The sequence below is a fragment of the Pagrus pagrus genome (genome assembly GCF_965226575.1).
Source record: "Pagrus pagrus genome assembly, chromosome: 15".
Classification (NCBI taxonomy): Eukaryota; Metazoa; Chordata; class Actinopteri; order Spariformes; family Sparidae; genus Pagrus; species Pagrus pagrus.
This window is the reverse complement of record NC_140199.1, coordinates 17,914,761-17,942,687: the sequence shown is the minus strand read 5'-3', so window position 1 is coordinate 17,942,687 and position 27,927 is coordinate 17,914,761. Positions and strand designations below refer to the sequence as shown.

The 27,927-nt window shown below is 42.0% G+C and overlaps 2 protein-coding genes across 2 annotated transcripts; one reads left to right on the top strand and one right to left on the bottom strand.

Moving 5' to 3' along the window:
- Positions 1-821: 821 nt before the first annotated feature.
- nid1a (nidogen 1a) lies at positions 822-17,065 on the bottom strand. Its single transcript, XM_084376200.1, has 20 exons — positions 16,775-17,065; positions 14,314-14,616; positions 14,010-14,236; positions 13,081-13,382; positions 12,850-12,990; positions 12,280-12,531; positions 11,806-12,006; positions 11,418-11,651; positions 11,102-11,239; positions 10,437-10,565; positions 9,622-9,765; positions 7,915-8,034; positions 7,215-7,433; positions 6,887-7,059; positions 5,462-5,588; positions 5,197-5,368; positions 4,052-4,209; positions 3,850-3,973; positions 3,005-3,117; positions 822-1,435 (listed from the first exon to the last, which is right to left on the bottom strand). Exons 1-20 carry the CDS (start codon positions 16,976-16,978, stop codon positions 1,305-1,307), a joined length of 3,612 nt encoding a protein of 1,203 aa, XP_084232326.1. The 5' UTR covers positions 16,979-17,065; the 3' UTR covers positions 822-1,304.
- A 4,607-nt stretch (positions 17,066-21,672) lies between these two features.
- gpr137ba (G protein-coupled receptor 137Ba) lies at positions 21,673-27,280 on the top strand. The gene is made up of 7 exons (XM_084375131.1): positions 21,673-22,339; positions 23,782-23,831; positions 23,970-24,192; positions 25,166-25,312; positions 25,866-25,994; positions 26,535-26,656; positions 26,767-27,280. The coding sequence occupies exons 1-7, from the start codon at positions 21,959-21,961 to the stop codon at positions 26,879-26,881; spliced, it is 1,167 nt and encodes a 388-aa protein (XP_084231257.1). The 5' UTR covers positions 21,673-21,958; the 3' UTR covers positions 26,882-27,280.
- The last annotated feature ends 647 nt before the right edge of the window (positions 27,281-27,927 follow it).

The window sequence follows — 27,927 nt, the reverse complement described above, 5'->3', positions numbered from 1 at the left end:
TGTCGGACAAAACAAGCAATTTGATGACATCAGTTTGGCCTTCAGGACGATGAAGCATTTTCACTTTTAATGTCATTTGGTATGCACATTAAAATCAGCATCATCAATCAATAATTAAAGTGTGATCATAACCCTGACATGAATGTTGTGGTTTTAACAAAGTTACAACTCCTGTGTTAAATCTAACATATTCCGAGTTTTTAAAGAGCCCCTTAATGCACCACTGACGTCAGCAGGTGTCTCCCTTTTTGCGGCAGCGTACAGACTGCGGGGGAGGCAGCTTCATATTAACAAAGCACAGACGTCATCCTATTGACACATTGCAATTTGAAAATAGGCCACGTGAGAGCAACAAACCAAATGGCTCTTTTACAGCACCTGAAGCAGGTTACAGGTTACTGGATTACTTTATAGCAACATGATAGGGCTGGTCAGTAGTCCACATTGTCAAGGATTATTAAATCCACCCTGTGTGACGTTTCACCACACACGCACCAGCCAGTTATTCAGGTAAACTCATGTGGAAAATCTTACAGTAATATATAATATATGACAAAGGAGATGAAAATACTATAATTTTAAAGTAATTCATGATTAATCTGAGGTCTTCAACTCCCATTTTATGGACCATGAATAAAACCTTACAAAATTTTAATATTCTACATTTTTTACCTCAGACAGGTCATTTTATAAACCATGGTAGGCACTCTACACGATAAGGTATTCCCTATTCTCAAGGTTTACTCTGCCAAGCTTGACTTGTAATTACTTCCACCAAACACACAGTGTCACTATTATCACACCAAAGCCACAGACCAACATGTTAGAAAAATGTTTATTCTTTTGCTGCCCAGCATGTAAACTCATCCCACCAGCTCGTACAGACACTAGTCACACTCCACAATAATACTTCCATGAGATGAGCTTATCTGAACATGCCACAGTGTAACACAACTCACATGAGATGATGTCATGCGTTGCTGTGATGAATTTCACATTAAATTATGAATCCCTTGAGCTTTATTCTCAGTTTATGTGCACTCAGGAAAAGACAAAATAATCGTGTTTTTATTTACAATCCTCGAAGGCAGTCGTGATTTTACAATTTCTTGAATTTATTTATGAGGCAATGGGAAACGTAAAAATGTAGATAAGCATAAGACTGAGCGATAAAAGGCACAGTAAGTTCACCTCGGGGTTTTCAGTGGCATTTTCAGCAGCTATAGTTTAGTAATGCTGAGTGCTCCTAATTTTGCGGTCAAACATCCAAACAGTGTCAACTCTCAGAGCTCAGCCTCCTTCTCTCAGTACACGCCGTCTCTCTCCACACAGCCCACGTCCACTGCGTTGTCGGGACATTTGCAGGAGCGTCCGGCAGGGGTTGCTAAACAGAGGTGGGTGCAGCCCCCGTTGTTCACAGCACAGTAGTTTTGTCCTGGCGGAAGGAAAAAAAATATATACAAACTCTTATTAATGCGGGACATTCCAGGCCATTTGTATAAAACATAAGCCACCGTAGCTGGGAGCTGCAGGAAACAGTCCATTCACTGTTTGTTCAACAGATATATACATACTTCACTGAAACACATAGCAAACTCCAGATGTCGGAGGCCCCTCTCCCTTGGCTCCACATTCCCTGGCTTGCATAATGCATGCAGCCTTATCTAGAAGGGAGGATGAGGCCTGGTGCTGCACAGTAACATCAGTCACTGATTCACTTAATGATGGATACTGGCTGCAGAACTCCTGTTGTTTTCAGGTCGAGGAGTGAACCTGGGATTTTCCTTGTTCTTAGCTTGCACTCAGAATTATTTACGGAGGGCAGTAAGGTCAAAAAACTGGGTTGCTAAGTCTTGAGGAGTAAAGGGAATGGATGATAAGTCTGACTCCGGAGATAAACCCCCAGATATCCAAGGGTCATGCTATTTCTAGGAATGGCTCTTTAATGCTGCGGTACATCAGTGCTAGATGCAAAGCCAAGATAACCCCGGGCATCTAATTTTATTACATAAGTTAGAAGTAAAGTGTCACATTTAGTGCAAAGAATTTCTATCATGTTGAGTCAATGTGAATACATTCAATAACTGATTAAATTAAAGTGGCAAAATATAACATTCAAAATTTAACTGAAACTGTAAACAGAATATGAAGATATAACAGTTGAGGTGTCTATGTATTGTATTATAGAGGTATCTACTGGAGTTAGCATGCTAACCAGCTAGCCCCGGCCTGTCCTGGTTCAATGCTTCTGTGCTAGTGATGTAAACACCAAAACTCCCCTGGTCCGCTAACTACCAGTCTGGACTGCTAGCTGCACAGCTAACTGGACTAACTAGCTAATGACAGCTACAGTTAGCAGCAGTTAGCGGTTAGTCTAGTGATATGCTGCCCCCTGTTTGTTTTGGGTATTAATTTGACAGCAGCACCAACAGTCATACTTCAGAGAAACGCTAGGACGGGTACATTTGAAAAATTGTTCAGAGTTCAGAGAACCAGGGGAGTGTGATGTTTACACTCTCAGCACAGGAGCTTTAGACAGGGACGGGCCAGAGCTAGCTGGTTAGCATGCTAACTTCTGCAACACAATACACAGACATCATGAGGTCAAACGTCTTATTTCCTCACAATCTGCTAATAATCTTAATATTCTTTTTAAACTTTATCAATTAAAATTCATACATATTGCTCTTTTAAGATGAACTTCTCCATAAAAACAAAGTGTTTTATAAGTGTTAATTATTGGTTAATCTCCCTAAGATCATACACCTAGTTAAATAATTTATACAAATGACTCAACATGATAGAAAAACTTTGCATTAAATGTGGCCCTTTATATGGAACTTACGTAATATAATTGGAGGGAAGATGTTTGTGTTTAAGACCATTTTTTTCTTTGAGAGTAGGTTTTGAAAAAAATCAATAAACAATTCTTCAAGAGTAAACATTTAGTTTTAGTTTTTTAGCACACAGAGGAATTCATGGTAAATATTTTGCCCTTATTTACCAGAAGGACACTGGGCGTAGGCTGTGGCGATCCCATATAGCTTGGTTCGTTTCTGAGGCTGGAACTGGTCTGACTCCTTGCCAGTGTAGCGGTCCACAGCAACCACTGCATCCCTGTTGTAAACACAGTCAGAGTTTAGCAATCCAGTCTACCCCAGCTTGAATAATGTTAGCATCCTGCCTCCCTGTGTTTTTGTATATAAGTCTGTAAGCATGAGTAAGGGTTAGTGTAGGTTTTCCCAGCCATAACTGACATAGTTTGTGCGCCTCCACCACCACCTCCACCTCCACCACCACCTCTCAACCGTCTCCAGCAGGGCTGCAGCCCTGGAGAGATCAGAGGGAGGCCCTGAGCAGGTCACTCACAGACGCTGAGGCTGAGAAATTGCAAGCAGCTGCCACTTTTTGAGATGCTTCCTCACCCAACACACACAAATAGATGCCCCCACCCCCGCTTTTTTTGCTGTGGCTAACATACAGGATCGTCCGCGTGGGAAGAAAGCTCAACAGTCTTCAGAGAAGGAGTGTTTGAGTCAGGAGGGACATCAAGGGCCCACGCTTGAAGTGTGGGGAGCTTTCTGACCTCTGACCTCCCCTCTCCTTCCTCTACCGTAACAGACTTGAGCTCTTACATGGCACAGTGGACCATAAAGCCTGAATTATGTCTTTGATGCTCTACATTCCAATGTGGTGTAATTCAAAACTTTTGCCAACCTCCTTTAAACCAATAATTGCGTTGGTATTAAACAAACAAACAAACATAAAGCATGCCAGGATTTAAATTCACTGGAACTCTGAAGCAGTTCCACATGTTGTCATTGGATAACAAAGTACAGAAAGTCGAACCTCCTCCAGTCAGTGTAGTAGATGTTCTTCCCAAAGGACGTGATTCCAAAGGGGTACTGAATCCCCTCCATAATCTGTCTGCGGTCACCCCGGGCAGGATGCGTGCACTCCATTTTATGTGTGCCTGCAGGTGAGAGATTACTGCTGATCACAAGGCAGACATCATTTCATACGTGAGTCATCCGTCTGAAATCCACAGTACCTGCATCTGCCCAACAGAGCATCGAGCTCTGAGGGTCGTAAGTCAGGCCGTTTGGCAAGCCGAGGTCGTCTTTAACCAGCACCCTTCTGTTGGAGCCGTCCATGTAAGAGGTCTCGATCTTTGGGGCGTCGCGGTTCCAGTCGGACCAGTACAGATTACTGTTGTAAGGACAGGTGGAGAGTCAGTTTACTATCAAACTAATCAAATCATAAAGAATATTCTTTCGCCAATGAATTTGATTATTCAAAGGTGCTATATGTAAGTGTATATATGTAAGTGTATATATCTGCCTCCACCAGAGTGACCATTAACTGTAGCTGCCATCAGCTAGTTAGCTCAGTTAGCTAGCGTCTGGAGTGGCAGCTCGGACTGGTATTGTGAAAAAGAACAGGCTGGGGCTAGCTGGTTAGCATGCTAACTTCAGTAGATATATCTGCTACACAGTATATACATGTTTTTGACTTAACAAAAAAATAATTTCTTATGTCTTCACATTCTGTTGATGATTTGAGTTAATTTATAAATGTTTTCAACTAAAATGCCTACATATTGCACCTTTGACAGTAGCTAGTGACAGTAGCTAGTCAAACGTGTTGATAAGCTTCTCCTGAGTACCAAGAACTGATCATTTGTAATATGTAATGATATCAACACAAACTGTGGGTATAAGCCTGCCATTGACTATTTCATGCCATTCTCTACAGGACAACTTCGGAGCTGGCAACCTATACATTGAAAATGGTCAGTCACCCTAACCCTAACCTGGTCCCTAACAGTAGGAATCTAAATAAGTTAGTTTTAGCCATTTTAATGCCTGGGCTCTCCTCTCCACATGCAAAACGAGATCTCCTGACACCATTTTCTGGGGCAACGCTACTGCATCATGGGTTTAGCGCCTCTAAAGACAATTGTGATCGGTTTAAAGAAATAAAAACAGCCCATATATATCCATCTTCCATATAGCATAATGATATTAGCTGCGGCCAGACCTTTCTCCAGCGCTGGCACATTGCTGTGGAGACTGTTCGGTTACGCCAAACTTCATATTATTAATTTTTAAATGCATACTGCCCAGTCAGATCTGAAAAAGGATGAGTTTACCTATAGCAAATGTTATCAAACAATTGTTATGAAACAACACACACCCGTTGGGAGGGTCAGTGATGATAGCACGGGGATTGACAAGATCCGAGTCTATGATGACACGTCGCTGAGACCCGTCCAAAGAGGCCACCTCGATGCGATCCTTCACAGAGTCCGTCCAGAACAGAGTTCGTCCCAAATGGTCGATGGCGATACCCTCTGGGCTGTCCAAATCTGTTGACAGGTCACAGTTTGCTGATCAGTTTCTTTTAAAACTGGCTGAAAATGAAAGAGATGCAGTGGATAGAAGGATAATAGTAACGCTACCTGATCTAATGACCTCAGTCGGCTCTCCCCCCTGAATGCTCGCCTTGCTGATCGAGGGAGATGTGATTTCAGTCCAGTAGACCATTTTCTCCACACAGTCATAGGCCACTCCAATGATTACCTTCTCCTGCAGAAGGGTCAACAAACCAACAATCTTTGAAGCTGACTTTACTCAAACACGACTGGTCAGAGACAAAAAAACAAAAAGCAGATGTGTTTTTTGACATTAGCGTCTAGACATAAATCCAAACAAACAGAGCCACACACTGAGCAACTCCAGCAGACTTCAGACCAGCTGGTTTGGAAATCAGCGTAACAAGAAATGCAAATTGCAGTCCCAAAGATGTCAGACTGATGTTAGTAATTAGTGTGAATGTCGCCATGTGCCTCCAATAAAGTGCAGGCCTTGAACGCATGAAGCAGATGGGGAAATGGCAGAGCCAGAATACAAGTGTTATTACCAGCAAGAGGGCAACTTGTATAAGAGGCTGAACTGATGTTGTGTTCACGAATGAAAAGTCCAAACATACTGTAACGTTTTGATTGTTTTCCTGAATGTTACTAAGAAGTCCTGACTTGACATTGTGATTGTTATATTGTACGGCTATGATCGTCTATGACGTTGGTTCTGACCCTGGGGGTCGGGTTAATTTCCAGTTAATTTGCAGGGGTCGCCAGATGGTTGTGGAGAAAAAGATAAAATAACAAACTTTAGACTGACTGACTGGGAGACTGGGAATTGTTTTTCATTACATTGCCTGTACCATGTAAACTACCTTAAAACTGATTTTTGTTTGTGTTGGTGATGGTCAAAGTGTGTGTGCAAATGAGTTCTGATTGGATACACACATAAGCACCCCTCCTTTTTCATTTTGGTACTTTCAGGATGTTGGAGGCAGGTCCTGAACACTAACCTGATTATTCTGGGGGTTGTGACCCGAAAAAAGTTGAGAACCACTGGTCTAAGATCTTATCAGCATTTCATTTGTCATGAACAGAACAAAATCCAAAGAATAATTCCCTTTTATGACATGACTCATAAACAGAAAAGCCTTTTAAAATCTCTCAGAAATAAGGATTGTAGACATGATAGGGTTAATGTGCCCCCCCCCAAAAAAAATGTCCCAACTCCTGTTCAAACCACAAAAAACATTGCTAACACTAGCTAATGTTAATGTTGCCAATGCTAGAGAGCTAACATTAAGGTATGCTGAGCACGTAATGTAGAACTCAAGCATTCTTACGCTTTTTTCCCCACAAACTGGCAACTACCAAGACTGTTGATCGCTGACAAAACACAGATACCACGTGATACCAACGACTTTATACTATTGGCTGACAAACCTTGGTTGAATATATAACCTAATTTCATGACATCAATATATTACCCGGCCCTACAAGACACAATTATTTAAAAAGACTTACAGGCAGGTGGAGGACAGGCTTGGCATCCTCCTTTTTCATATCATGACCGTCTAGTGGGACGTGCTCTATCCTGCCACTCTGGGCAAACAACAGGTGTGTTCCCGGAGGAAGTGGGTGGACATCGGGTCGAGGGGTGGGTCCAACAGGTGGTGGCACGCCGCCATGGTCGATACCTACAGGATATAGGAAAATCAGGGGTCATTATAGCAGTGAAACTGTTTCCTGTTCAACAAAAACTTCTTCAAAGCCTCCATTTGGTCTTTTAATACATAGTAAAAGAGAGTGTGATCTTTTGTTGTCCGGTGTTAAACACATGAGATGTACTCACACATTGGTCTGCTGCCAGGCCCAGAGCGAGTCCCGGGAATTTCCTGTCCGTTTCGGTCCACGCACCAGCAGTGTCCCGTGCTGCCGTGGCACTGCATGGGCTCATAGGCACCATTCTCATCACATGTAGGGATATACTGCCCAACGGGAGGTCGGGGGCCCCGTGGGCCAACACCCTGGATGCTGTCTCTGTGGGTCTCACATTGTGTTTTTGTCCTCTCTAAAGAGAAACATAAGCACCAGAGTGAACACTGATAACGGCAATGTCACAAACTTATTCATAAGCTCATTCATGCCTCCTTTTGTCTTCTGCTTAAAATCCGGCTACACAAAAACACCCACATCCCTCGTAAGACGACAAATTCCTTTTGCTATCCAGTAGAAAATGAAAAACAGGTTCCAGCTGGCACTGATATACTCTGGCGGGGAACTCATTTCCAAACACTCTTCTAGTCCAGATGGGTGGAATAAACAATGCTGAGAATGAAAAGGATCCGTTTTCAATTTTTCTATTATCGAGTCTGCAACTAAATCAGAGAAAACTGTCACACAAACCACCTGAACCTCCCGACATACTCCAAAAATAAACTTTTGGCAGCACAGACTGAATATAAAATGAAGTCGACAGACAACGATGCTCTGTTCAAGCAGGATATTGGGTTTGCTTGTCAAAAAAAGAGGTGTCATTCAAAAAGACTTACCTGCAGAGCAGTAGAAGCCGTCGCCATAGTAACCTGACCTGCACTGGCAGGTAAATGATCCCTGGGTGTTATAACAAACAGCGTCCTGATGGCACCTGCCTGGCTGGCACTCGTCTATGTCTGCAGGCAGACAGAAGAGGGTGAGCGAGGACAGAGAAGAATCAGTTATCAACACTACGAAGGTTTTCTGCATTTGTTGCGTCCTTTTACGGTCAGAGATCTACACTGTGCCCATAACTGTCCTCAGAGTGCAGAGCATCAAGCAAAGGCGTGGAAAGAATGGAAACTATGAATGAGCGCTCCCAGCCAAAAAAAACTACACGCTGTCTGAAGACCTCCACATGTTAAAAGTGCAATATGTAAGAAATACTCACCTGTCAGCAAGAGCAGTACCTACAGTATGTACCAGCCTGCCTGCAGACCTATTAACTGCAGCGCAGGGTAGCCTTTTAAGACTTGGGTTCGTTCATGACCACTGTTTTGCTTGTGTCTACATGATTGTAGCATTTAATAGAGTTATTCATATATGTATTTATTAGACTAAAACAGCTAGGAGAGCTTGTTGAACATGGCTCTGAAGGGAGGCCTACAGGGAGCGGGTGGGATTTTTGTGGTTGGATAGTTTCAAATTGTAGCTTGCTCTTGCTGTTTCTCCAATCTTACCGACCCCAGCTTTAAATTCCCATCTGCTTTTCATGTTTCAGTGTTCAATCACAGCAGATGTATAATGTCAGAAATCTCACCTCCTCCAGTCCTGAGCAGATGGTTTAAAAATTAGGGCCTTAAAGTAAAGGACAATCCTGCTGGTTTTACATTCAGCTGACCAGAAACACTTCACATTACTGCCAACTCTATTACTGGACTGAGCCATGTTTGTTTAACTTAGTCATCATCACATGATGAAGTCATCTGCAAGAAAGAATTGTCTGGAAAACCGTATTTGTAAGTGAAACAACACTGACACTCGATCATTGCCAGATGCTACTAAAATCACATAATTTTCACAATGTCCTCCTCAGCTTATTTTTTTATCCTCCTCGACAATCACTCCCTGATAGCATCGTTCACGAGTGCTGAGGTCTTTGGCAGCAAACGCTCAAATCTCAGTTTCACATTCTCCCACACAAACAAACGTATGAAGCCAGTTTGCGACGGGGATAAATAAAGAGTTTTACAGTGTTTAATTCTAATCAAATTATAATTTGAATTGATAAAACTATTGATTTTTAATTAATTAATTCAAATCACTGTTTGTTTTTTTACTTTCAACCGACAAAGCAGAGGCAGCAGCTGGTGAATCAGAGCTGCTGCATAGTCGGTCCAGACACATAAATAAACAACATACCAAAAAACATCACATTAAAAAGACAAGGATCCCCTGCCTTCAAATGCATCATCACACCTCTGTCCAGCATCTGACTGCCTTTATAAAGTTACAAGTCTGTAAGTTGATCTTTACTGAAATGAATAGAAACCTGCGGATGACTGAAATGTAACAGATCATCCTTTAAACTTAAGACAAAACCAGTGATACGGTCCTGTAAGTCTTATGTTATGATAGAGCAATGTACATAAATGAATTACTTGTAATATACAATGTGAACACTGTATGCTGGTGGATGTGAATTAGAGGCAATAAATATACATTCTGTACAAACTGAAAGCAGTTTATTCAACAAACGTATATTTAGTGTCTGTGTGAGGTACCTCGGCAGACTCTTCCATCTCCGGCGAACCCTGGCAGGCAGGAGCAGATGTAGGACGAGCCTCCAGTGTAGCTGCACTGAGCGCGCTCAGGAATGTCACAAGTATGAGTGCCTTCTTCACAGGCGTCCACAGGTCGGTCAACCGCTGAGGAGAAGAAGACCAGGGAAATACTGTTCATTTATTTCGGTATGAAACACTTAGGATGAGATCCTGATATGTTAGAAGACGTCAAAAAAACGAGACGTCATTTTAAACTTTGAAGCAGTTGCTTTTCGTAATTTTGGGAAATATGCCCGCTGTTTCCCTCTTCCTCAAGTCTTTATGCCAAGTTACGCTAACTGGCTGGTTGTAACTTAAAATTTTGCATCTGGACCTTCTCATCTAACTCCCGGCAAGGAAGCAAATAAGCACCTTTCCCAAAACATTGAACTGTTCCTTTAATATGTGTGGGTTACAGCAGGTGAAAAACCAGCCGGAGACCAGAGAAGTTAGAGAGGAAAATTGTAGTCAGGCTAATCTTGTAAACCTTTTTATGACTTTTTAAAGACTCTGAAGTATCCTGATGCAGTCTAATTAAGTGAGCCGAGGCCTGATGAACACACAGACACACATATTTACACAAAGATGGTGACGCACACAGTGTTGACCTTAAAACTTCTCTGAATCATGTCACTGCATCAGTCAGTTATACTTTATCTTGTTTGTCCTGATCTACGTGACATTTCATTGCATTTTCTTACAGTTCATGTCTGAACCTGTACATCCCAACTACGAGGTGAAGTTTATGAACTAAGTAACTGTACTTGGCAACTTACCAGTGCAGGTCTGCCCATCACTGCCGAACTGATACCCATCTTCACATTCACAGCGGAAGGTCCCGGGCTGGTTGTTGCAGATAGCGTGGAAGCCACAGATCTGAGGATTCTCTGCGCACTCGTCAATGTCTGATAAAGAGGAGAGACAATTATCGTATGCTAATAACTCCCTCATTAGGTCCGAGTTAAAGTCTGAAGCTCTGAAGTCTGCAGCTTTGTCAAATCAGTGTCCTTTGTTATCAGATGTCAGGAGATCAGAAGAGAGAGCTTAATTAGATTTCTTAATTACAAATGTTTAAAGATGGAATCTGTCTGAAATACTTCCTTCCTCTTTCTACTGTCTGTGCCTCAGAGCTCTTCCTGTCCTGGATGCAAAAGACTGTTGGTTTTCTACATCCCAGGCTGAGGACGAGGAGCACGCTACACATGCTAACCTGGTCTGAGAGTATAGGAAACTTTGTTTACCAATTGGGACTCGCTCTGCTAATTGGCAAGATAGCCAAGTTCCCCAGGAAGGAAGGCTTTAGGGAGTCGGGGTTGATTAAACGAAGTCTCTAAACAGATGAGGAAACTGTTTGATGTACTTGTAAGGAAAAAATATATTAGTGGTGAGAATCAAGAGGCAACTTCACCCTTTTTTGTATAATATCATACATCATTCTTACCATAACATGTGCGGCCATCGCCGTTGAAGCCAGCAGCACACTCGCAGTTGAACTGCGTTCCCTCTCCAGGTCGACACACAGCGTTGGTGTCACAGCCGTGTCTTCCAGTGAAACATGCGTTCTCCTGTGGCTGCCCTCCTGGAAATTAACGGTGTATTTCAGATGAAACGTTACAACAATAATATTCATTCAACCATTCAACAGCAGTCCAACTTTAAGTCAAACTGTCCCTGGTCAGGATGTCATATGTTGTACACCAGGAAGGAAGTGAGCACAGACCCAAACAGGAAGACAAAAATTGTCCTTGTGACCTCACCATTGACATCCCCGATCTTGTTGCTCATGGCGAACCGGATGAGTTCATTATTAGCGTCGTACATGACAAACACCTGGTCCACGCTGAGCATCTGAGTCTGTTTCATGTCTCTCAGAGAGTCCCCATGCTGGCAGCTCTGAAAGGTGATGGTCTGACGCCACTGATACATCCTGGTTTCAGTTGAGCCATCGGGCAGGCTCACTACGTAGTCCCGGGTGGAGGATGAGGTGATCACTGGAAGGTATGATAGGAAGGTAAGATTGTAGTTTCTCATTCTTGATTCTTTAGTGTTAATAAATGATTACAAAGGCAGAAAAAGACTCTGGCCAAGAGTGCAAAAAACAGGAGAAACAACCCGATGACATTTTCTGTTCAGGCTGTGTCTTACAGTCGTTGTTGTACTGATAGATCTCAGAGTAGCGCTCAATCTGCACAGTGGAGCCGCGAGGCACCTCAGGGACCCGGCCTTCCAGGTTGGTGCTCACCACCAGGTGGTCGTGCTCATCGATGCCTTTGAACTCCTGCCTGATGGTCAGCTTCTCATTCCCTGGCAGAAAGGTCACCTCAGCCTGCCGTGTGAACTCCCCCCCTATAGAGGACAGAGACAAAGAGGTTAACTTTAAGACCCTGGCCCTGGATGAACTTTGGCTTACTGCCTTCTGTCTCAGCTGAGGTAATGTGAGGGGAATTCAGCTGGACGGAGTGAGTAGAACTGCAGCTGTGGCAGCATTAACATTTCTGTTTGCCTCCTGAATCTTTACTTCTGGCATTTACTAACCAAGTGAAGCATGAGAAAACCACACGAGAAGCTGCTGGGTATCACATCAACAGATACTGTTAGTGAAGTTGTACTATTCCTCACCAATAATGCTGAAGCCATTCTTGAAGCCAGGCTGCTCCAGGGCAAACGCCCACCCAATCACACCACCAAGGGCCGACAGAGGCTGCAGTGAGGGCCCGAGGGTGTAGGGGATGTCACTGATGGCCACATAGGATCGGCCGTCGTTTACCACAACGTATGAGTGGAGATCGTTGCTGCTGAACTCCACGGGAGAAGGAGAGTTGCCCACATACACTTTTCCATACACTTTACCGTTCATCCTCTGTGGCTTTCCTGCAGAAACAAACCAAAACCATCAAAGCTGGTCACAGAGAACAGCAACCCTACAGCTGAACCCTTAGCATAACCCTTTTTTGTAGTAGTTTTTTTTTTGTTTGTTTTGATTTTCCAATATCTTCATATCTGCCACAATGAAGAACAATGAACACATTCAAGGTCCAGTGTCCAGTGTCTATCTCATACAAGGTAACGTTGCATATGCATTTTAACCAAACCCCTTTCCTCTCCATTACCACAAAGCAGTGAACATGATTACACTTTCACCCGCTGTTTCAATCTGTCAATCAATTTAAGGCAGAAGCGTGACGTTACCCTCTGCCACACACTGAATCCCGTTGCCATAGAAGCCAGGCCTGCAGTGGCAGCAGTATCCACTGGAGTAGTCCTTACAGTCAGCAAACTGGGAGCACTTATTAGCGTTGTTCGCACATGTCCCAAGGTTGTATGAGAACACTGAAAACACATAAAAGCACAGTAAGAACGTGACAGGAACAGCTAATAAAATAGTTATAATCTTCCAGCAATGGACGGCTGTGGACTCACCATCTACATTTATATCTGTGTCGTCCACCACCACCACTTCTGGGTTCCCGGGCTGATGGGGCTGGTACTGAACTGGGTGGACTTCGATTTGCGCCCCCTCTGACTCAAAATGAGGGTACTCCACTTGCTGTCCAGTATATACAAGTCTCCTTGCATCAGCGGCCTCCTCACGGCCCTCGGGGGCCCCCTGTGGTGTGGCTTCAGTGGGCAGGTCAGTGACCTCACCTGGAGCCACGTTGGTAAAATAGGGAGACGTTCCAATCTCGTACACCCAAACTCCCCGCAGGCCAGAGTTGGTGCCCCTGTGAGGAGAGAGGAGACTTTACAGTTGTGTTCTAGGGCTGTCAATTCATCTTTTCACTGATTGTTCGATTACTCAAATAGTTTATTGGTGTAAATCTACTTCTCAGTGTTTCCCAAAGCCCAGGATTACGTCCTCAAATGTCTTGCTCTGTCCACAACACAAAGATATTCAGTTTGCTTTCATAGAGCAGTTAAAAATGACTCAAACCGATTAATCAATTATCAAAATGGTCAAGGATCAAGTATCTCCACTAAGTAGGTTATGTTTTCAACTGTGTCTGTTGTTGGTTGGTGTGTTTGTCAGCAGGGTTAGACAAAAACTTCTGAGCAGGTTTCCACAACACTTGGACAGAGCATGGTTCTCAGCCCAGAAAAGACCCCATTAACCTTTGGTGCAGAACCAGATAAAGGGACAGATCCAGGATTTTTTTCTCTCTTTCTTTAACATTGTGAGATAGGTTGACATTTTCGATGCATGAATCTTGGAGAAAAACTTGGGTCGCTGGTATCTATGAGTGAGTATAAAGGGGCTGTGTTGAGCGCTCCACTGAGTACCCTTCGAGTGGTAGTGGTGATCAATAGTTCACAGCTAAGCTCTTAACTTCTCAGGCCATTGGTTGACTTACTCTGCTAAAGCTCTGACGGATGCCTCGTCATTGGTGGTGGTGCGGTAGTATGGTCCCTGACTGGAAAACAGGAAACCCTTGACCAATCCCTTACTGAAGCCACCATGCATGACCACACTTTCGCCTTCTGCAGCCGTGGAGGTGAACTGTATCCCATCCCTCGCGTACAGGACAATAGCATATGAGGCCGTCTCCAGGGATGCAATAACCAGCTGGAAGGTGTTTCTCTGTGTGATTAAACATTAGAGAGCACGTAAATGATCAGTTCCATCAGAGATCACTTAAACAACTATGTGATGCTCACCTTCTTGTCGGCGCCACCTCCTCTGCTGTGAGGTTCATGGGCAGCGACATCGACCCAGGTGATCACCACAGCGTGGGTTGGGTTGACTTCATCGTCTTCAGGGAAAGCCCTGTTGATGATCTCGGCTGACCGACGCAGGACGTCACGACTGGAGTCTTGACGGAAGTATACTCTGCCCTCACCGTCTCTTGTGTCCAGGTCTCCTTGCAGAGCTGCAATCATGCCGAACGCTGGGGGCATCTTGCCAAGATATGTCGACTCGCTGGTTGGCTCCGCTGTGGCAACAAAACCATTGGTGTTGATCTGAAATTAAAAGCGCACGTTAAGATAATGGGGAGAACAAGAAATGAGATGATTGTAACACCTCATGACTCTCCTGGATAACAACACATGAAGAAGTGTTTCACTGCTCAGGCTGACCCAGTCCAGTCTGACCCACTTTGATCTTTATTCCAAACTCATTAGACTAATGATCCGAGTCAGCTGCCATGCCCCACAAAAGCGCTAACGAACAAACAACAAATGCCATTTAACACACATTTTTACACACTTAAGGTTTAACACGGACACATGGAGGGCTTGTAAAGAAAGAGAAGCTGGGCTCATGTCAGAAACACTCTCACACACAGGCACTCTGCACATGGGGCTCCTTCACTTCCTGACCAGGGGAAAACAAGAGCACTATTCCTGGCCCGGGCCACACTGTTTCCTGTCCTTGCCCCTGACAAGCAGCCCCAGAGAGCCTCAAGATTGCGCACTAATCGTCATTACAGAAACTTCCTGCCAAAATTGAAGATAGAGCTGGGAAAATGATCAGTGATTCTGATCTGGCAGATGTATCACAGAGAGAGATCTTTTAAGGTTAATGGCTAACCCGACATACCAGGGTTTTGTGGATTATGAATCACACTCAGAAGGAGACAATAAAACCTCCTAATAATTGGAGAAAATGTATTTTCTATAACCAGGTCTGGTGTGAAAGGCATTACTGTTTGCCTTCAGGGCGCAGACAGTTCAGAGTTGACTGTCTCATAAATGAAAAGCAAAAATCAGACTCAGACTATTATGGCTGCAGTAGAGAAATATGTTTGTGGTGAGTGATGGAAGTAGTCAGCATTGAGGAAAACCCCCCGAGACTGATAGTTATAACAGGGACTTAAATATTTATTCTCAACCTCAGGCTCATGTGTTAACCACAACTTTTTTTTTCTACTCTCTACATCTCCACAAATGGATCTGCTCCTCGGGTGCGACTGAGCATGTGACGTGCTCCATAAACGACTCTTAAAACACTGATTGAAGATCTTTTAACAGTTATTAATTAATACACCTGGACAAAACTTCAGAAATTAAAGCCTAAGAAATGATCGACTGACAAAGTATGGATGAAGTTCAGGTAAATGTTAAGTTCTTGCTTTTCAAAGGAAATACCGCTGGTACATAATCACTCTCTGATAGCATATAATCCACATGCGGCACAATTAAAACAGAGATGCAGCACTTTTCTTTGAAAAGGAGAATCACAGGGAATAAAGGGCTGTTTGTCCGTCCGACACAATGCTGCTGCTTTCAGCTAAATGTTGCTGTTGGCTTTTTCCAAGTCATTTAACATCTCCACGTGATAACTGAACAGCAAATAATAAACACATGAAATCTTTGATAAGTCACTGTTTTGATTATATATTATTAATTAAATTAATATTTAGATTATATTTCCATTAAAGGGGCTTTCTGTGTTGTGCTGGGAGGGAGTAGTTAGTTTATGTTATGTTATTGTTTCCATCACAATGTTAGCTACTGTTGCTGTCTGTTAGCAGAGTGTGCATAAAGTCACATCCTCTGGACTGGGCAGGAAAATCACATCCGAGTCTGTTGCAAAGAAATCCACAAACAACTTCAACGCATCGTCCACAGGCTTGTGTGGACAACCGAGTGAGACAGATGCCTCATTTTACAATCAGCTCACATATGATCAATAAAAAATGTTTTCATGCATGTAAATTGCTACAACTTGTTACATAGAGCCCCTTTGATTGTATAAATGTTGTTCAGGTAAGTCTCTCTTGTTGGCCCCACACTTCTGTGGCACAGACTCATCAGTAGAGGGTTTTTTTGGGATGGATTGCAAAATGAGGTTCCTGGAGTACTCTGCTCTCTTTGTGTCAACAGTAAAAGGATAACCTCAGGGTTGCATTCCACAGCAGTGTGTGTGATAAATAAATCAATATTTACAGATACTCCAGAGCTACAGAGAAAAGTCATACCCTGGCCCAGATACGTTTTGCAACTTCCAGGCATTGTTTAATGGTGTAACTACTGACCCCTTTTGACGTCTAACTTTCTACCCCAGGTTTGTAGGGTACGCGCAATTGCGCAAGATCGATGGACAGTCCATCCTGACCAATAAATCCCACGTGTTTGTATTAAAATGACAATGATATTACACCAAGTTATAACTTACAAAGATGCTGTTGAAAGAGCCATCATAAAACAACACTGGATTGTCCAGCTGGAGTCGGTGCGTCTGGTCATTCCCTGCTTCCATTAACCGGTCTCTTGCGCTCGGACCGAAAGGAAAAAGCTCCCCCCGCGTTATGCTCTCCACCGTCGCCACAAATCCGAGAAAACTCGCACAGGCGAGCCAGCCTCGCTCCTGCCAACCCATTGTTCGTGTTTCAGGAGAAGTTGAGCAGTCCTGTGCTCGGTCCAAGCCAGGTTAGTGGAGAGTGACGCACAGTGAAGAAAGTTCAGTCAGAGTTTGGGAGATGTGGGGCGGAGTTGGGAGAGAGAGCTGCTTTCATAAAACCACCAACACTGGAGGGAGAAATGAGAGGGTTGCCTATACTTTTCTTTTCATGCTGTTCCTAAAACAAATTCCTGAAGTGTTGTGGCTCTGGACATCCGCAGTGATGGTGTTTGGCTCAAACAAAAACTTTATTATCTTATGAGGGTTAGTTCAGGACAGAAGTCAGAGGGGTCAGTTTCACATCATCCTCCTTCGTTAAAACAATGACTTACAAATCATTGTTCCAATATTGCCAAAACATTAAAAAGCAGTCACCACTGTTTGGATGATAAAGGTACTATGACACAGGGGCCACTGTGTTGGAGGTCCAAGTGTCTCCAGAGGGACAACACTGGAGCTGTATTGGCAGGTTTGGATACAGGCCAAGGGGCCATCAGAGCACAGACATCAGAGCATGGACCAGTTACCAGCAACAGAGCCCCACGGCCGGTTTGACTGAAACATTATGTAAAGGACAATATCACAGAGCACTGTACCATACTCTAATCATCTGAGGCATACCGCTGTGGCTATCAGACTCGACTCCAGCTGGGATAATGAGGGGCATGCTGGTAATATGGCGCAACTCTGAGCTGTTTTCTGCACAGCAAACGGATGGTCAGTCATCCGTCCAACACTTTGGTCCACTCATCTGAGCGACTGTTGGCTACTTTGTCATGACATTTTAATGTGGGTATTCATGGTCCCCTTGATTCCTATTGATTTATAATGACCTCTGACCTTTGTTTACTGCTAACACCAGCCTAAAATGCTGCTTGCAGACACTTTGGTAGATAGAATGTTTTGACAGTGAAAGTAAGATAACACAATGCAAAGATTTCACCAGGAGGGATGAACAAAGTTGCCTTCTTCTTCTTCTTCTTCTTCTTCTTCTTCTTCCTAGTTCTCTGAACTCCCAGCCAGTCCAGACTGCTAGCTGCACAGCTAACTGGGCTAACTAGCTAACAACACTATACCTGCAGTTGGTGGTCAATTCTTACATATTGCACCTCTAAGTTAAATAACGTTTTTTAAAACTCTCTTTGATTATCTGGAAAATGCATTGTCACAGAGTTGAAAACATTTTTTTTTTTGAGAAACGTGGTTCGCACTGGACGTCAGTGCGACAAACATACCTTGTTCTTATTGAATATGATGTAAAACTGTTGATTAAAGTAGCCAACAGTCAATAAAGTAGTTGTAATTAGCTCAACATTAAACATCAACAGCAGTAAAATGCAACGTAAACATTAAGTAGTAAAATTAATCCAAAAACATCAAATATAATAGTTAAACACTGACAGAGACCAAGTTACTGCACACTGAGTGCTTATACTTTTCATACTTTAAGTACATTTTTCTGATGATAATAAAACTGGTCTGAATGTGAGGCTTTTACTTGGAGTGGAGTATTTCTTCTTCTACCACTGCATTTTACGTAATGCAACTCCATATATGGAGTGTCTTTTCTTACACCTTCGCTGCCTGGTGAACACCCACATAACAGTACTCCTCAGAAAGAGTAAACTGCTCTTCATGTCTGAAAACTGGTGGCCTGTGAGAATGTGTAAGAATGAAAATACATGTTTTTATTGCATTTTTACTTCTTTTTGTTTTTTCTTTATAAACACTGAATATTTTCACCTTATCCATGTCATGCTTTAATCATGAAGGGTCCTGAGAACACACTGATTCGTTTCAAGGTGGGACAAGGCAAAAGTGTAGGGAAGCACCAGAGGATGAGCCTTCTGTTACACTCAAAGAGTGACCCTTATCACCATCGTTTTTTATTTTTACACGAGACACACTGACCAAGCTGCTGTGAAATTTAAAGGGCACATTATGGGATAAACCCTTGCGATTTTAATGACTCCATGACCTTTTCTGTAGTATCACCTCCAGGGTAAACCTTCCATTTTTAGCGACCCTTCTGACAGGACTTTTTCTCAAACAGCAGTGATGCTATGAACATTTCAACATACATACATACATACATACATACATACATTTGTTTGTACATACATACAGTTTTATATATCTATGGTTCCACTTTCTTCTATATTACGCCATAAAAGCTGAAATCAGAAGTCCCCTCAAGACATTGATATATAAATCAGTTCAGACAAAGTGATACATGAACTAAACTTTGCATAATATTACCTCGTCTGATTTTAGTACCCCATCTTGAATAAACATTATTTCTCTTTCACTTTGCATCTTTATACAGTGTCAAACTGCCACCTTCTGGTCATTTTATGAAGTTTCTGAATATATTCTCCAAGTAATTCAAAGGTTTTCCAAGGTTATAGGCTGATAACATACAGTAAGTACATAAATATTATAGGTGTGTATGTTTCTTATACTATTTAAAAAAGAATAAGTCAAAAACCTTTTAATTTGTATAAAATTTGATCAAAACAGAAAACACATCATCATGACTGCAGGACTTACAGGACAAAAGTGCTTCTGTGTGTGAAACTAAAAGTAGTTCACCCAATAACAAGACGTGTTTTTATGCTATACACACTATCTATTCTATAACACTGTCGATATTCACTGCGCTTAAATGGTGAAACACATTAGACCCTTGTTGGACTCTCAGCGGCTGATGGGATGTTTACCCCGGGGCCAGTGATGCCATTAGTTGTGACTTGTTAGTGTTTGCCTGTTTTCTCTGGCCGTGTTGCCTGGGAACATGCAGTGAATGTGATCTGATGCGGCATGAAACTGCAGACTGATAATCAGACTGAAGTGCCATTATGTCACCACTCTATTATTATTGTTTTTTTTATTCATAAACAAAACCGGAGATGTGGCCGATTGAAAGGGCTGGAGGAAACACGATATATTTTGCATCAGATTAATTGATTAATTACCTTTTAATTTAGTCTTTTGCTTCTGTTTCTAAAAGGCTTTCAGTTTGATTATAGCACAAGTAAAGTGTGTCTTTAACTCAAAACAACTGCATGAGTTAAGAATACTGATTCAATGATGTAATTAAATTAATTTGCAAATAAAAGCTACACATTAGAGGCCATGTTTAAAAATGTTTTTTCCTTTTGATAATGTGGCTTTTATGTGAAGTTAACTGACAGCATCTTGCTTGGTGTGGTTAATGGGTGGTAGTCTCTCTCTCTCTGTGTGAAAAGATGAATGTATCACAGAAGTCAAAGGTGAGCTAGACTGACCTCCATCCTCGGCCTCCCTCATGTTCACATGCCCCAGTCCTGTGAAACAAAAAACCCTGCGACTACTCACCATAACAAACTTCACTGAGCTCTGTGTGCACATTTGATATGTTTCTTATTGAATCATAAAGCAAATTATACTTCTCTGGCCACAACTGATATACTCTTGGTTGTAATTAAAAGGGAACATATATAAGTGATTTTACTCATTATGATTAGTTTAATTGTCATTTGAGTTTTTCTTTGCCTCTGAGGAGTTGTCTAAAGTCCAGATAACAACGTTGAGCTTGAGCAAACTTACAAAGTGTGGCAGTGGAGTCTGAAAGCATCTATAAGCAGACATGATTTAATTAAAAATGCTGCCGAAATTGAATGAATGAATTTGAATTGTAGGATCAAGTATTTTTGCAGCTTCACCCATATTTTGGACAATAAGTCAGAATATCTTGGCCTCTGCTGCAATAATTTGACCATTTAGCATTTTGTCAATGCTGAAATACCAATTTGTCAAAGCGGGCCCCAGACTGCCCCTTGATCTGGTCACTGCTCTGAACTCTGAACCTTTGACCCCCAGGTGCAACAAAGATGCAGGTTCACTTTATGGCATTTACATTTCAGTTGATTTTAATTCATTAGTACGTGTTATGCTCCTACTGCAAACAATTCTGGTTTATTTTTGCTGTCCGTGCGTTCTTTTTTAAAGATATCTAGTGAGATGGTGGCAACCAGGGATATTGTAATATTGTTTTTTTTTTTTTTCTGCCTGTCACTTTAACTTCTGGGAGAGAGTCAGAGAGTGAGGAAGGCAGTCAGCCAACGACACAAAACTTAATGTGAATCAAAGGTGAAAACATTAACGCCGCTTGCAGCTTCTGTTTTGTTTTGATTGAGACTCCTAGCAGAAATGAGGCCTTACTACTGTGCGTTTAAGTGCAAATGATAAATAGGCGGAGTGCTCCTTTAAGCATCTGTTAATCTTTATCAAGACTTTCAATTCAACAAAACCAAAAAGTCCAAAATGTAATGTTTAAATGTTATGTAACATATTTGTACCTATACATGGTTGACATGATGTTACTATAATGCTTGCATCCCTTTAAAAACTAGTTTACCAATTACATGTAATTACTGTCCATAGGCCTACATGTAACAGTGAATGTGTGGGTGTGTTGGCAGGATTGTTTATGAACTTCCTAGTGTTGAATAATGAGGATGATGAATGAAACATGATATAATGGACCTTAACGAAAGAAAGAGCTCTGAGATGCTTTCCTGGGATCAGGGGTGCGGTGGGAAGCCCCCATCACAGGGTTAAAGGTACAGCAGCGTGCGTCAGCTGATGCGCAGCGTCACGCACAGCGGCAGGAGGGCTGGTCCTCGCGCTCGGTTCCTGGCCGCTGCCCCTGACGACAGCCTCGTTCTCATCGCTGATCATGTGCCTCGCGCTCTGGCTGTCTCCGGCTCTGCAGCAGGAAGTTAGCTGTGTTTTCTTCCCCCTGCTCTTCCTCTCTCCCGCTTCTTGACAGCCTATTTTCCCCTTCTTTTTGCCGCGGCTCTCACCTCTCCTCTGCCGGGGTGTGAGAGCCGAGAGAGACCGGCGGTGAACACCGGCAGAGGCCCCTCTGCTCTCCTCCGCTCCGCTCCCTCCTCCTCCGGGCAGGGAGAGCCGGTCATGGCGGCCCCTGTGACGGAGAAGGAGCCGTCGCCGATGGACAAGTCCCTGCCTCTGCCTACCTTGAGCCCAGCCGTGCCGCCGTACGTCACTTTGGGCCTGACTGTAGCCTACACCGTCTTCTACTCCCTCCTCTTCATCTTCATCTACGTGCAGCTCTGGCTGGTCCTGCGGTACCGACACAAGCGCTTCAGCTACCAGACGGTGTTCCTGTCCCTGTGCCTGCTGTGGTCGGCCCTGCGCACCGTGCTCTTCTCCTTCTACTTCAAAAACTTTGTCACAGCCAACAACCTGGGGCCGTTTCCCTTCTGGCTGCTCTACTGCCTGCCTGTCTGCCTTCAGTTCTTCACTCTCAGTCTCATGAACCTTTACTTTGCACAGGTGAGTTTGGATGCTGTCAATATTGTCACAGGGCTTCATATAGTGTGCCTGCACCTGCTGTGAGTGGTTTGTGTCCCCTGCACTCACAAATGTGTTTACCTACCATTATTTCACTTGGATGTTTGAGCTTCAGTGTGCAGAATGATGATGAGCAGAGTTTGACACTTGAGTTTTCACATCAACCACCTGTTGACCTTAAATCTCAGCTGTATGTAGAGCAGGGTTTTGTGTGACATCACCAGCTGGGAAGCCAGTCCTGGTCCAAAATGCCACTTATGCAAGATGTTTTTTCACAGATTCAGGATGTTCAACAATGCCAAAAAAGTTGATGTAATTTTAAGACTTCTTATTAATCTTATTAGGCACAAATAATTATATCAAGTAGAGTATTTTTTTTACAGGCTATGTCCTAAAAACCTGTCTGGAGGAGATCTTTAACTAAGCCTCTTGGCAATGTGCAGCCATTGAACAAAATGTAAAATGGCTTCTAGTAATAACACAAACTGTATCGTATGAGCTGGGCAATAGGGCCTTAAAATAATATCACAATCTTTCTAGGCTATATCACATTACACAATATATATTTGATATTTTGAAATCTGTTTAAAAGCACTTAATTAATGTTAGGACTGGGCAACAAAATAAAATATCACAATATCTTTGACCAGATAACCAGATATGGTTATATAGATGTATCAATGCTTAATTATCATTATAAGATTCAATTTGGTCCACCAAAGGTTTTTAGCAAAGAAAAAATTAATAATGAAGAAAAACATAACAATATTTATGCTCTTTTATTTTTTCTGAAGAAAGAATGCTTTTAAATATGTAGGATCCCTAATTGTTAATTGTTTTTCATAATCTCAGCAAGAGTTTTATGCCGGAAGTCAGTCAATTAAGGTAACTTGGGATCCTAATAGCAATTTGCCTCTTAACAATACAATACAATACAATAGGTGCTTGCTTTTTGTCCCGTGGACAACCATCGAGTTTCAGTTTTGGCCATCCAAGGGAAAAAGTTTGGTACTGTTTGTCGCTGTCCAGTAAATGTAACCTGTTGCTTTCAGTGTGATGTACAGTACCTTCATTCAGATCAGTTCCACAGTGCACCGCAGTGAATCATTTCTCCATCTGCTTACTTGATATCAAATTATATCTTCTCTGGCCTCTATCTAAAGTTTATTCTTAGCATAATCCTCTTGTGCTGCTTTGAGTCACAGTTGACAGTGAGGCACACAGCGTTGCATGCGGCCCTGTGCTGTGCGATCATTGTGTATCTGAAGTTCAAAACCCCCCTTTTTTCAGCTGCGAGGTTCCTGTTTCAAAGGAACGTCTTGTTTTTTCATGAGAGCAGGAATACAGAAGTGAAAATAAGCTGCCAAAATAGCGTGATGCATTTGCATGATGATGTGATGCATGATTTATTTTCTTTGTCACAGGTTGTTTTCAAGGCAAAGTCCAAATATGCACCAGAGCTTTTAAGATACAGGTAAGATCAGATTTTTAGATTTCATTTTCATTTTAATAATATTATTTTATTATTTGGCAAAAACCTGTGTTGGGTAAAGAAATCAGAGAAAGCTTGAATTCTGTGTATCTTTAATATTTCTGGTTTCCTGACCCCCAGGCTGCCGCTGTACCTGCTCTTCCTCTTCATCAGCCTGGTGTTTTTAGTTGTGAATTTAGTGTGCGCCCTGCTGGTGAGGATGTCCTCTGCAGAAAAACACACCGTTGTGCTCGTGAGGGTCGCAATCAACGACACGCTGTTTGTCGTGTGTGCCGTCTCGCTCGCTGTGTGTCTCTACAAGATCGCTAAGATGTCACTGGCCAACATTTACCTGGAGTCCAAGGTGAGAAACACTCCTCTGTACTGTGCGGCACCAAGAGCAGAAATCCACTATGAATACATTAGACTACAAGTGGCTTGTGTTCTGTTTCATAGTTATTTGTGTGACATCAAACAGTTTTGTGTGCTGAATATAGCACCCTTGTGTGAAGATGTACTTCTCCACGTAATTCACCCGTTGTACATAGCGATTGTCTCCTAGCAACAGTGTCGTTCTTATGTAGGACTGGTTGTACTGTGGTGCGTTCACAAGCTGGACGTACAGCACAGTTGTGTAATATGTTCTTTCACACTGATCAACAGAATATCAGGTACGACTGAGGTACTGTTTGTGGAAAATAGTGAAGTACATTTAATCAAGTACTGTACATAAGTACAATGTTGAGGTACTTGTACTTTACTTGTATTTTCTGCTACTTTATACTTCGGCTCCACTACATTTTGGGGGCAAATAGTGGATATTTCACTCTGCTAGTTACTAGTTACTTTGTAGATTACATGCTGCAACAGAGCCAAAATACTGCATTATTAAATGTATTTATTTCATTGGCACCAGGATAAAAACACGCACTGACTCTGAATATCATAAAAACACAGTATGGGATCAGAGAATCAGTTGACCCATTGTATACAGTAAAAACATACATGTGGATAATGTATCATTTAAGCTTGTAATTTTGACACATAGATACATTCATGACCAGAAAATTACTTTGATACTTAAGTACATTTATTATCAGATACTTTAAGACTTGTACTCAAGTCCTATCTGTATGGGTGAGTTTCACTTTTACCAAAGTAATATTTTAAAACGATATCTCACTCGAAATGTATTGTTTTACTTACCATGTATTGTTTCCTTGTAGTATTTAATATGACTTTACAAATGTTTTCATTCACTTAGGTCTCATTTCCTCCTAAAAGTTAGATGTATGTTTGATACGCAATTTCTTATCTGAACTCCTCAAACTGTACAGGGGACGTCAGTGTGCCAGGTGACAGTCATAGGAGCCATCGTCATCCTCCTGTACTCGTCCAGGGCCTGCTACAATCTGGTCGTCCTGGGTCTCTCAAACAAGAGTATTAACTCCTTTGACTACGACTGGTACAACGTATCCGACCAGGTGAGCCACAGGAGGTCGTAATGCCTTAAAGGACTAGTTGGACATTTTGGGAAATTATTTCTTCCTGAGTGTTGGATGAGAAGATTGATTCCACACTCGTATCTGTGCAGTAAAAGTATGAATCTAGAGCCAGCAGTACTTCGCTTGGCTTACACTGGATTCTGGACACAGCTAGCCTGGCATAGTGACAAGTTGTGCTTTAACGGGAAATCAAGTGCTGTTTTAGCTGTATTTGCACAGTGACTTCCTGAAATGTTGCTGAGGCAACCAGCTGAGACTTTGTATGATAACGTAAGCTTAACGACTTTGGTATTTATCGAAGTATCAAGCATATGATCAACTCTTGGTAAGATAGTAATGAGTACCAAATTGATGTGAGGTATAATCTTTATGGGAAAAAGCTGTAAAACGACTTTTTTGGAAAATGTTTTCCTTATTAGTGGATGTTTCCTTTTTGATGACTGAAATTAGGAAATGTAGTTTCCTCCATATCTGGTTTAAACAATAGGGTGTGGGAATGTTGAATAAAATCGTTTTTTTGTTTGTTTTTCAGGCAGATTTACAATCGACTCTGGGCGACACTGGTTACATCGTCTTCGGAGTGATCTTGTTCGTGTGGGAGCTGCTTCCCACTTCCCTCGTAGTTTTCTTCTTCAGAGTCCGGAAGCCTAACCAAGACAGGGTGAGCCAGTGATTACCCTAAACCAGTGGTTTCCAGCCTGTGGGTCAGGAATCTTCCCAGGCGTCACAAGAGAAATCTGATGGGGCCCAAATTTGATTTAAAGGAAGGCAGATGAAAACTTACTTTAGTTCAGTGTCACAAAATCTCAGTTTCTGTTATTTTCTTGTGAAAAAATGGACAGTTTGGTTTATTTTTTCAGCCTTTTCAGACATTTTTTGTGTTGTGAATGATGAATGATGGTTGTAAGACATGATAAAACATGGCTGTTGTCATATCACAACTTTTTAAATCAAAAAGTGTTTAAGGCTTTAAACTGATCAAATCACGTCATAATTTATCAATCCATTTTTTATTACATGTTCATTTTATCCCCTCCATTTTCATCATTTCATTTTTGTTGCTTCGACCGCTCATACTGTAAAGGGTCATGAGGCAAACAGGTAGATAATTTTACAGTCTTTAGCTTTTATAATGAATGAAACTACCATTTTTCTTCAGTATGATATCTTACGATTATTGTCTTGTTTGCTGGTCGTGCAGAGTGGCTCGGGGCTTCCTGGTCACGTCTTCTCCTCCAGGTCTTATTTCTTCGACAACCCGCGGCGTTATGACAGCGATGATGACCTGGCGTGGAGCGTCATGCCTCAGAACATCCAGGCCAGGTTAACAGACCATGATCTAATCACCAAAACACCGTACAGTACAGTAGAAATGTGGCAAAAGGTAGATTTCAAATGGCATATTAATGGATGTTTGTTCATTTGTTTCTCAGTCTGGCTGCTGACAGCTACGAGTGGGGGAGCCAAAGCAGCGGCATCGGTGCCTACATCGGAGGAGACGACAGCTACCACCTCCCTCCTCCTCCAGAGGAGCTCAGCCATTACTGAGAAGAGCTCAGCTAACACTTCTTATTTGTATATTTTTGCACAATCTCTGTGTCTCTGAGGCACATGGGGCAGAAGGTTGCCCTCTTACTCGACACATTCAGTTTTCTATTAGAGAAGAAGAACTAACAGACTTTCCTCTCTGCCAGTATATGAAGGTCCACTAATGGGACATTAATTTTGCACACTCCTTGTACAAAGTATGATCTAATTTTGACTGCTCTTAAACATTTCCACTGTATAGTTTATATTGAATACTGCTTAATATATTTCCTGACTTTTGTAATATGTACTGTATTACTATTTTATGTACTGTCTATGCTCTTTTTCATACAGATGTTGTTTATATAGAGGAGATATTCATTTAATTCTTATTAAAAAACTTTCAATACTGTGAAAGATGCAGGTCGTTTTTAATATACACACACCAGTACTTAAATACTTATATACAATAAAGTGAAAGTAGGTCAAATAGTTGACAGTTTTAAAACTCTCTCCCTGTCCTGGAGGCTTTAGTATATGATATGAGGATGGCTTTTACAGTCTGTCATAAGAGGCTTCTCAGTACACTGTGGCGCACTCAACTGTTGGTTGTGATGATAAAGACAATTTTCAAAACGTGACTGCCAAAAGTTTTTATTGTACATATAAATATATATATATAAATCTAATAAGACTGGATCATTTTGAGGGTGGCAGAGGATTACAATAGAAACACTTCACACCAGAGGAGAAAAGTCTAGCGTTGCTGATGAAGTTGAGCCAGGGCTAACACTTCATTAATAAATAGTAAATGTATAGATAAGTTATTTGACTGTAAACAAACAATGACATTTTTTGTAAACCATTGATGAAGCAGTTGTAAAGGTTTATAAATATCAGCTGCAACCTAACAATAAACAGTCACTTCAGAAATGGTTTTATACAGTTTATAAAGGATTTTATTGTTTTTAACAGTGAAATAACTATAATAAAAAGTTTGATTAACTATAAATTAACCTTTTATAAATGGCTATTATAAAGTTTTACCAAGCCAGATTCCACTGAGT